Source organism: Notothenia coriiceps, unplaced genomic scaffold (genome assembly GCF_000735185.1).
Source record: "Notothenia coriiceps isolate Sejong01 unplaced genomic scaffold, NC01 NC01_scaffold00024633, whole genome shotgun sequence".
Classification (NCBI taxonomy): Eukaryota; Metazoa; Chordata; class Actinopteri; order Perciformes; family Nototheniidae; genus Notothenia; species Notothenia coriiceps.
In genome coordinates, this window is record NW_011357334.1 from 93,030 (window position 1) to 104,044 (window position 11,015).

Below are 11,015 nucleotides of genomic sequence, written 5' to 3' on the forward strand. Positions count from 1 at the left end.
TCTTATCTTATCTTATCTTATCTAACAAACCATGACTTGCCAGTTAAACAAAAATGCATCCCTTAGTTTTTTCAACACTACAAACAAGTCCTCTTATTTCCTTTTTGCATCACCTTGGGACGATATTGTATCAACAGCACACTAACATCTAGTGTTTTAGTATAAATACTGTGACTTCATTTAGTTTATCTAAAACATTCATACAGAGATATGCACAAACATGGCAAGGACATTAGTGATACAGGAAGACATCTTTATAAAATGCAAAGATATGTGGAGGATGGAAGGAAGGTGGGGTTTAAAAGAAGGGAAGACAAAGTCATTTCTCGGATGAGAATAGGTCATACAGGTCTCAATCATACATTAAGTAAACAGGAAAGCATCCAACCGGAAAGTGTATACACTGTAGCCAGCCAGAAACTGTCGAACATGTTTTACTGCTTTGCAGGAAATATAGCACTCAGAGAAATGTGCTTTTCCAGACACTGAAGAAAGCAGCATATGATGACTTTTCGCTAGCAGGGCTGTTAGGGAAAACATCAGGCAATATGTATTGTGAGATTATTACATTTCTAAGAGAAATTGATACATTTAAAATAATCTAGAGGTTTAGTTCTTTTTTCTTTTCTTTTCTTTCTTTTGTTTATTATTTTCTGCTTAGTCTCTTGTCCACACTCCAGTTCAGTTGGTGGCGGTAATGCACCTACAAGTTGGTTTGCCAACTTATAAATGTATAACAATAAACACCAAAGAAGAAAAATAAGTTTATTTTCTAGTGTGAATGCCCTACATACTTAACCAGCATCAAATGTGTACGTGGTCTTTAACTAGGACACCACTTAAAATGAGATTCTGAGGGCAGCTACACTAAAACACCCTCTCCTGTGTCCATACTATGTTGACAAAGCTTCCTGTGTCTATCTTCTAGCTTACAGGTGTGCTGATTGGAGCGGCAGTCGCTGTCTCACTCATTGGGATTGTGGTGCTCTTCCTCTACAGGAGATTCAAGCTCGCTCGTGAGTCATCCAACCTCTACCCTAACTTTATCTCAATGCTATAGTTCATGTTTATTTGGGTTCCTTAAATGATATGGCTGTTCAGGAAAGTCTATATTTTGTTTTCAGTCTTTTACAGATTGTTGTTTTTAATATTCCATCCCTCACATACTTGAAAATATAATAACTTGCTTAATATTTTGTTAATTTGTAAATTGTATATTTTCTACTTAATTTGTATTGTACAATGCCATGTCTTTTATGCTGCTGCAACACAAACATTTCCCAAATTTGGATCAATAAAGTACTATCTCATCTTAACATGGATGTTTTTGTGATTGTTTAATAAGGTGCAAAACAGCCTGGTGTACCACAGTATCGCTTTAGGAAACGAGATAAAGTGCTCTTCTATGGACGGAAGATAATGAGAAAGGTTTCTCTTTTTCCATTTCTGTCTCACTCGTACAAGTGTTAACAGCTGGGTAGACTTATTTCAGTACTATAAAGTTGGTAAATAGGCTTTTGAATGTATTAAGGGCAAACATATGCTGTGCAAATTTGTAATTTGCACATTTTCCCTTCATCAAACTGTAATGTAAGCCCATTCCCCAAAGACTGAGTGTTTGTATCGTGTTACACCACTGCATGAAACCTACTCCACTGGTTATAATAACACCATTCACTGTAATGTACTCTGATACCGTTAGACTGAAATTCACCAATGCATTTACCTTGGTGATTAATGCAGGTCCTCATAAGACTATTAATTCCCAGCAATTTGCCATTGTTTTCACCACCTATGTGTATTTATTTGGGCTACATGATATGTCATATCAATGTATTTATCTGTCCAAAGTAAAAAATGATGAGTCATTAAAAACATGGATGTTGTTTTGTTTTTTTTAAGGTCCAGACGCTGTCAGCGGTTCCTCCTCCCAGCTCTACCTCAGTATCTAAGCAACCGCAGCGCATTCGCAAAAGAACCAAAGTTTTAAGCATAGCTCGCAAGTATGATCCATTCATACTTTTCTAAATGAGTGTGTATAAGTGAAAAGTAATTGTTCAAATTAGCTTTTGACCTGTTCATTAAGATTAGTTAAAAAAAAAAGAATTGTCATTCAACAGAATCCTGAGGATCAGAAAAGACCCCCCCACCCTGCAGCCCAAGGAACCACCCCCCTCCCTGCTGGAGGCTGACCTGACAGAGTTTGATGTTCAGAGCTCAAACCTTCCCTCGGAAGTCCTCTATATGCTGAAGAATGTCAGGTAAAAAAACAAAACAATATTTCCTACAGACTTCCCTTTTGTTCTCCCATGTGTTTTTTCTCATAATGTGTGTGGGCTGCAATTTGTTGTAGGGTCTTGGGTCACTTTGAGAAGCCCCTGTTCCTTGAGCTGTGTCGCCACATGGTGTTTATTGAGCTGCAGGAGGGCGAGGGTCTGTTCCGGCCAGGAGACGATGACGACAGCATCTACGTGGTACAGGACGGACGACTGGAACTCCGCATCCAGGAGACCGTATGTGGACAGAAAGTTGAATTTGACTTTATCTTCTTCTCAGAAAAACTACATTTTGAGCGATTCTTGTGCCCTTTTACCGTTTTATTAATAAGTTCTATCATACTACACGAAGCCTTTTTGACTATTGTTAATATACAAAAATGTTATGTAGATAAAATAACAATATATGTGATAAATTAAATGTTTCATTTCCAGACCGACTTGTAGAAAACATGACACCTTTGCTATTTTTGTAATGCTGCTTTAACTGGGACAGGTCATTAGCAATCGTGCTTCTGATTGTTGTCAACACATGTGATCTTAATGAAGTGTGAAAAAAGGGCACATGCACACTTTGCTCTCTGTTATGACAGTCTTAATGTCCTCCTTAACCTTCGTGCATAACTAATGAAAACATATGACCAGCAGAGGGCAGTAAACCATCATTTGTCTTGATGCAGTCTACTGTTAAAGCTTCAAGAAGTAGAAAGACATGTATAGCTCACAACACCTTGGTTAGTATTTGAATGTGCTGATTGATTCTATGAGTATTGAAAGATCAGGAGGGCCTCCAAGTCTTTTTGTTAAAGCTCTCGCCATTGTGGCTAGGTTTACTAATCCCAAAGAATCCTGTAGATTAGTTTGAAATGTGCATCTTATGTGTGGCTTCACCGTGAAGTTTGATTAAAGACTCATCCGCTTGTATTTGTGTTTTCTTTAGGATGGTACAGAGCCAGTGGTGAAGGATGTGGTCCCAGGAGACAGCGTCCACAGCCTGCTCAGTATCCTGGACATCATCACTGTGAGCAACGTCTCAGCTTCTGTCCTCTTTTGCTCTCTGATCTGTTCGTGTCACCTCTCTCCACGGTTTATATTTCCACTCATTCTCTTGTTTAGAGCCAATTCCTTTTGTACTTCCTGTTTAACTCAATGTATTTATTCACACCACCCATACCCCTTTGTGTCAACCACTTCATTTAGATATGATCTCTAGTGGCATGCTCAATTTGGCTTCTATTTCCTATGCTGTCATACTCATACTACGCTGCATCTTTTAGAGTTCTTAAGATGTCAGCAATTTGAACTGTTTTCGTAGTTTTAGTTTTCTTTTTAGACATTCCTATCGCTATATTTCCTAACAGAATAATAATAAACTTTATCTGTATAGTACCTTTCATGCACAAAGCAGCCCAAAGTGCTTTACAGAAAATATAACAACAATATTAAAACAAATACAGAACAAGATACAACATCTACAGTGATCCTAATGAATTCCCGTGAATTAAAGCTGACAAGAAATTAAAATATGTTAAAATAAAAAATGGAAAATAAAAGCAAAACAGAAACAATACAGTAAAACATGGACAATAATACTAGTGAGTGAAAGTTAACCCAAATTAACAACCATATTAAAGACATAGGTTTTTAATGAGCTTTTAAACATTTCAAGGCGGTTTGCTGTTCTGAGATCCACAGAATCCACAGAATGAAGGATGGTTCATGTTCAGTGCAAGCAAAACAATTCAAAGAAATCAAAGCTTGGAAAAACTCATTTAACTTATCAAATAAATTGGAGATAAAATGAGAGCAAAAACAAAAGTACAAATCATTTTTTCATGAACTGTTCCTATCAGGTGGCCACCAACAATGCAGCCAAGTAAGTATCAAAGGCATAAGTGACATTTGAGTTTGAACTGTTCTGCCTTTCCCAGGGTTATCCGGCTCCCTATAAGACTGTATGTGCTCGTGCCGCTACCCGCTCCACCATCCTACGTTTGCCTGTGTCAGCCTTTGAGTCTGTGTTTAAGAAATACCCAGAGACACTCGTTCGCGTCATTCAGGTAACTGATTGTTTGTAAATAAATATACAGTATGGAGATTTATTCCCTTGAGACAAGTTTCTCCCTCACACATCATCATTCATTAAAACGTGATGTTATTAGATGTAATTACAGTCTGATGTATAATATGTTTTGCTCTGTTAACGTTGATTTTGTGTGTGTTGCAGATAATCATGGTGCGCCTCCAACGAGTCACCTTCTTGGCATTACATAACTATCTGGGCCTAACCACTGAGCTCTTCAATCCGGTAGGAGGGAAATTAATTTGTGCACACATATTTGTGAGCGTGTGTGTGTACACATACAGTCAAGCTTAGAAGCTCACATTAAATACCTAAGCACCAGTGGAATGTGTACATAAACAACCACAGAAAGGTGCCTACACACTCAGTTACACACATCCAAGCTTATTTCACACAACATTAAGCACAGAACCATAACTCAGATCTTCATGAAGCTCAGTGGAAATGAGAACAAATGATTACAACCCCTCCACAGAAAACAGGGGGGGGGCAGTTACCTTTAAACCTGGCTTGCCTTAGACTTTAACCCTTAGATGGGTCTTTTTGACCCCGTTAAGAGGTTTTCTTAGAGTATCTTTGTAATTACATTTTTTTATCATTTCATATTCCAGCTATTCCTCAAAAAACATGTTTTGGATATCATGCCATTCAAATTTTAAATTTACATTTTAAGAAATTGTAGTTTTTGTATTTACTACCCCTAGCTTCCATAAGTGGGTCAAAAATGACCTGCATGCATTTTCTATGGAATTTCTTTTTTTTTTCCAAATGTAAAAGAAATGTCTAAAATTATAAATAGTGAAGAATTAAATATAAAATATTTCGAGTGTGAACCACAATATAATAAAAAATATTATACAAGTAATTTTGTTTAACCAAAATGACAAAAATGGCAGAAAAACACATATTATTCTAATACAGGTCCTTTTTGACCGATTTATGGAAGAGTGAAGGGTCCAGTCACTCGTGCATCTAAGGGTTTAAGATGATTTATGATGAACCTAAAACACTCCTCAACAATTTTGAAAGATGATATGTGGCAGGGCGTTCACTTTGCTATTTCCTGAAGCTTTAAAACGTATTTTAAATTAAAAGTTGTTCTCATAAATCAAATGCCACAATGGAAATACGCTTCAAAGCTTTATCGTGTTTTTATAGTGGGTTTTTCTCTCAGTGATTTGTATTCTAAGAAATGACTGCCTTTCAGGGTTATATTAGTATTGTAACCATAAAAAAGAAATCAATGAATAAATCAATCAAATACCTGCAAAGTCAGTGTTTTTCTACCATATTTATTTTCTAAAAAGATTGCCCAGAACACATAGATTATCTTAATGTTGCATTTCAAATGTGTAATGCATAAAATATTTCATGGCTACTCTAAACGTTACTGCTGTCCCGACTAAGTATGGACTGTTAAATTATTTATTTTGCTTCCTTATGATCAGGAGAGTCAGACGGTGCCCTTATCCAATATCAACAGTGTGATAGGAGAGGTGACTTCTGGGAAGACCACTCGCCGCTTGCACTTTCAGGACGAGTTGCCAGCAGGGCCCACGGAGAGCCCCACAGAGACAGGTCACACATTCACGCACACATCATTCTAAGAATACACACATTTGAAATGGTGCTTTGTGTTGAGTTGACACTGATCCAGTGCTGGCAACACCCAATAAACAGATGGTGTAAAGGACAGTCCTTCAAACAGCAACAGGAAGCTGCGATCCTCCTCGATGCCCACCGACAGCGCAGGTAGGTCACTGACTTGAACATAAGCGATCACCAAGCGGCATATGTCTCTGCTAATGTCCTGCAGTCACTGATCTGAAAACAAGGACACGCGCAGACACCAATAAACTCATAATCCTCCTCCTGTGTCCCTAGTTGCAGGAAATGACTTGAACATGGCCTATGAACGAGCACGAGTCACTAAAGATGAGGCTCCACCCAGTCCTGCCACTCCCAAAGTAAGACCCCTGCCACCTCCTCATATAGTATCACAGGTTGGCTCTGTAGATACAACAACATATCCCAGCATCCTCTGCATGTTATGCTGCAGCTCGTCTCGTTTCCCCCCATCAATCGCTGCCTTACGTCTGTCATTGTAGTCCAATCTGAAGAAGAGTGTGACGATGCAGCCCACGCCCTCTGAAGTGTTTCACTGCACGGACGGTGGGGGGCACCATGATGCTGCGAACCTCAGTAAGAGCTGCACAATCTTCCAGGCTGCCAAAAAGGACCTGCTGGGAATCATCCAGCTGCAGGTGAGAGGAAATGAACACCAACTGGTATACATACTGTATGGACATGCTTATTGTGGCACATTGTTTGGGAGAATTCTGATCACTGATTTCTGGATAGATGGGGTGACTGTTCTGATTATGAGAGGTGTGTTTTGTGATATTAAAGCTTATGAAGAGTTGCTTATTTTTCTCTTGCAGGACCCCAGTCTGCTGGATGGCAGAGTGACCCTCCATCATGTCAAAGCTGGTTCTGTGGTGGCTCGTCAGGGAGACCAGGTTTGAAATCTGTTACAACTTCCTTTCTGTTTCAAGGCACTTGCCGTTTCATTTGAGGGTTTTAATATTTGCACACTCTTCTTTCACCTATAGAGGGCATTAAAGGAGCAGGTTTACTTTTAGAGCATTGTGTCTTATATCCAGCAATGTTCAAATGTTGTTTAGGGGGACCCTGTTACTATTCATTTAGCACCAGTTTCAACAGCTGACTTGTAAAACACAATTTAAACACAGTGACCCTTAGCCACTCACGTGGGACAAAAGCTTGGACAAGCCTCATCAATAAATGAAAAATGTATTTCTCTGGAGGCAGTTGGTTTATTCAATCTTTATTTCAGACTCAAGTTCCATATCACATACAAAAAGACAAGACAGGTTTGTTCTTGTTGTATTGTAATGCAAGCCTTTGACATTTGCAAACAAGTTGTACATGCAATAAGAAGTGTAAAAGTATATCTTACTAACATGTTGTTTTATTCTATCTCTAGTTATTGTGAACACATTCAAATAGATATTGAGTTCTAATGTCTAAATGAGATATTACAAAAGTAACATTTGTGTGAAACATTAAATATCTAAGAATGGGGTGTTAAAAACAGGAATACAATTCACAATATATCAATAATAAACTAGAGCTATGATGATGACTGTGAAATCATTTGTTGTCATCCACCTTCTAACTGTTACATCTCTGCCCTTCTCCTCTTGCTGCTTTAGGAGGTGAGCATCCAGTTTGTGATTTCTGGCCTCCTCCATGTTTACCAGCGGATGATCGACCGTGAAGAAGAGACGCGTCTGTTTGTCACGCACCCCGGAGAGCTCGTGGGTCAACTAGCCGTCCTGACCGGAGAGCCCCTCATATTCACTGTTCGAGCCCAGAGAGACTGCAGCTTCCTCTCCATTTCCAAAACCCACTTCTATGAGTCAGTCACACCAACACACGTGCACACACCCAGCCATGCATTAAAGTGTACTCAAGATGTGTAGGCTGAGGGCAGTTACTATAGATAACTATAGTTTAATCCTTTTGTTCTTATGTTGGAACAATCTACAGGCCCAGAGAAAGCGCAGCACCTACACACAAATTGTGTTCCTGATCTTCTCAGCTATTATTGTTCATAAATAGATGAGTCAACAATAAAATTGTCAAATATATGATTTAGAGAAATGTTAGACACTTCCCTGCTAAGATAAGCAAGTTACTACTTATTAAGTTACTTTTTAATTATTTAAAATTGAGCTAAATTGAGCGTTATAGAAAGTTTAATAGTACTGGAACTTTTTATTGCTGGTTTTCCTCCCCCTCAAAAATTCCTTCATTCTTTGATGTTATCTTTTTTATGGTAAGATTAGATTCTGACCTCGTTTTGTCCAAACTTGTAGCAACTGCATTTATGTTTTGTAGTTAAATCCATTCTTACTCTCGTCTTTCTGTTGATTTGACTCTTCTTCAGGATAATGCGTGTGGAGCCAAAGGTGGTGCTGAACGTCGCTCACACTGTGGTGAGGAGGATGTCATCTTTTGTCAGACAGATAGACTTCGCTCTCGATTGGATGGCTGTGGAGGCTGGCAGAGCGGTCTACAGGTATTTAAATGATTGCCTTAGGCGCTTTCACACCAAGTACTTTGCCGTACTTAGTTCCCAGCACTTAGTTCCCCCATGGGACTAGAAAGCAGATCGCGCTCACACCGGAATAAGTTCCCTGAGGGAAGATTACGCAAATGAAGCCGCTGTCGTCACTTCGTCTTTTTCTGCTTTGGGTTTACTTGCAGGCCGCAAAGAACTTCACGGCGTATACTGCCACCCGAAGTCCCCGGCAGGAATTCCCTGGAGTTGGGGAAGGCTTCAATAGAAGCTGCTGGGACTCCCAGCAGCTTCTACTGAAGCCTTCAGAGTAAATCGCCAGAACGCCGACAGCTCCTCATCTCCACCTCATGTTTTTTTTTTGTGTTGCCATAAGTTAGTCTCTCTCCGTTGGTGCGCGGGGCTAATGCTAATGCTAATAATGCTAATGCCAGCAAATACAATGGCGGCTTCACAAAACTTTTCCGAGTTTTATGGGTCGTGGTTTGCAATTCTCCCAGCCAATCAGAAATTGAAACTTTTTTCTCCCCAGGAAAGCCCCTGCTCTCTAGCAGGGACCGAAAAGAGGGTGAAAAGGTTCTCATGAACTAAGTTCTCTTTTTGGTTTGAATGAAAAATCCCAGGAACTAAAAGGGAAAAGTACGGGGAAAAGTACTCCGGTGTGAAAGGAACTTAGTTGACAACAATCAAATCACATATTTTTTAGATCCATTACAAGTTATTAAACATTGGAGGTTTTGATTCACATGCTTGTTGGCATATTTGTGGGGGATTCAGTTATCTGTGTATTTTTCAGGCAGGGAGAGAAGTCAGACAGTACTTTCATAGTGCTGAGTGGTCGACTGCGCTCTGTGATCTTGAAGGAAGATGGCAAGAAGGAGCTGATAGGAGAGTACGGACGTGGAGACCTGATTGGAGTGGTAAGGATCAGGATGGGTAGATAGGAGTTAGAAAACAATGAATATCTGTTGGGGGGTGAAGAGCTCGACGCTCGTTAACTGTCAACAGGAGGGTGGGGGGGGGCCTCGCTGCGGGGAAGCAGTGTGTGGACCTGCGCAACTTACATGATGCCGAATTTAACAAACACATTTCAATAATTGGTTTAAACGGCATAATAATAAGGACGATCGTCCGTTCTGTGATTCTCCAGAACACACATGTTATGATATTAGGGTCATGCAGAGTGAGATGAGATCGCTGTCTCTTTTAAGAGAGAGAAAGAGAGAGAGAGAGGGGTGTGGCTTGTGCATGTGTGTGTGTGGATGGCAGAGTGACAGTGAGGGAACGTGTGTATGTTTCTGGAAGTGAAACGAGGCAGCAGAAAAACAGAGGTCTGTGATGTATTTTGTGAAACAGAAGAACAGCTAAATAAATGCAACGGCCTCCCAAGAAGAGCTCGCCTCTCTCCAGTCATTTAAGCTAAAGTGGGTTATTCAACCTGAAGCTTGTTGCTTCTGCCCTCCTCGACTACGGTCTGGGAGCCGACAGGAAAGTTCAACACACAGATGGCCAGTCCGCCCCTTTGTAGCATATTATTTCGATGAGAGATGAGCAGATCGCCACTGGGCTTTCAACTAAATACACAGCCACGCAAAAACTGCGGCATTTGTACAGCTCCTTATGGGTACTGCAATTAGTGAAGTGCTTTCCTCCGTGGTGAAACGATCAGCACTGCACCACGGAGGAAAGCGGCAGAAAGTCACCTGGAGATAAAGAGAGCGGGGCTGCGTTGCGTGCATGGCTTCCTTCTGCAGGTAACGGGGAGACGCGCTCTGGCGGCGGTCTCGTTCAGGATCCGAAAATACAATTTAAATATGTTGCACTCTTATTCCACTTATTCCTAGTGTGCCACTGGTTACGGTGCCCCGTGCCAATGCTGGCACGCGTGCCAGGGGTTGCCGACCCCTGCTTTACACGGATCAGTCGTCCTGGTCCCTTTGCAGAAAAACAGCCCCAAAGCATGATGTTTCCACCCCCATGTTTCACAGTAGGTATGGTGTTCTTTGGATGCAACTCAGCATTCTTTCTCCTCCAAACACGTCTAGTTGAGTTTTTACCAAAAAGTTCTATTTTGGTTTCATCTGACCATATGACATTCTCCCAATTCTCTTCTGGATAATCTAAATGCTCTCTAGCAAAATTCAGACGGGCCTGGACATGTACTGGCTTAAGCAGGGGGACACGTCTGGCACTGCAGGATTTGAGTCCCTGGCGGCGTAGTGTGTTACTGATGGTAGCCTTTGTTACTTTGGTCCCAGCTCTCTGCAGGTCATTGGAGATTATCAGTGGTCTTGTATGTCTTCCATTTTCTAATAATTGCTCCCACAGTTGATTTCTTCACACCAAGCTGCTTACCTATTGCAGATTCAGTCTTCCCAGCCTGGTGCAGGTCTACAATTTTGTTTCTGGTGTCCTTTGACAGCTCTTTGGTCTTGGCCATAAATAATAAGGACGATCGTACGTTCTGTGATTCTCCAGAGCACACATGTTATGATATTAGGGTCATGCAGAGTGAGATGAGATCGCTGTCCCTTTAAGAGAGAGAGGGAAA

General features: G+C 40.6%; 1 protein-coding gene across 1 annotated transcript in view; it reads left to right on the top strand.

Annotated features, from left to right (window-relative positions):
* pnpla7b (patatin-like phospholipase domain containing 7b) overlaps positions 1–11,015 on the top strand; it is a 29,712-nt gene that overhangs the window by 1,276 nt on the left and 17,421 nt on the right. The window contains exons 4-19 of the mRNA XM_010782323.1: positions 929–1,016; positions 1,346–1,428; positions 1,903–2,003; positions 2,121–2,261; positions 2,354–2,513; positions 3,217–3,297; positions 4,208–4,336; positions 4,504–4,584; positions 5,808–5,937; positions 6,040–6,111; positions 6,244–6,326; positions 6,468–6,623; positions 6,801–6,878; positions 7,596–7,801; positions 8,333–8,464; positions 9,261–9,384. Of these exons, the coding sequence (XP_010780625.1) occupies positions 929–1,016; positions 1,346–1,428; positions 1,903–2,003; positions 2,121–2,261; positions 2,354–2,513; positions 3,217–3,297; positions 4,208–4,336; positions 4,504–4,584; positions 5,808–5,937; positions 6,040–6,111; positions 6,244–6,326; positions 6,468–6,623; positions 6,801–6,878; positions 7,596–7,801; positions 8,333–8,464; positions 9,261–9,384 (1,845 nt within the window). The remainder of the gene's footprint in view (positions 1–928; positions 1,017–1,345; positions 1,429–1,902; positions 2,004–2,120; positions 2,262–2,353; positions 2,514–3,216; positions 3,298–4,207; positions 4,337–4,503; positions 4,585–5,807; positions 5,938–6,039; positions 6,112–6,243; positions 6,327–6,467; positions 6,624–6,800; positions 6,879–7,595; positions 7,802–8,332; positions 8,465–9,260; positions 9,385–11,015) is intronic.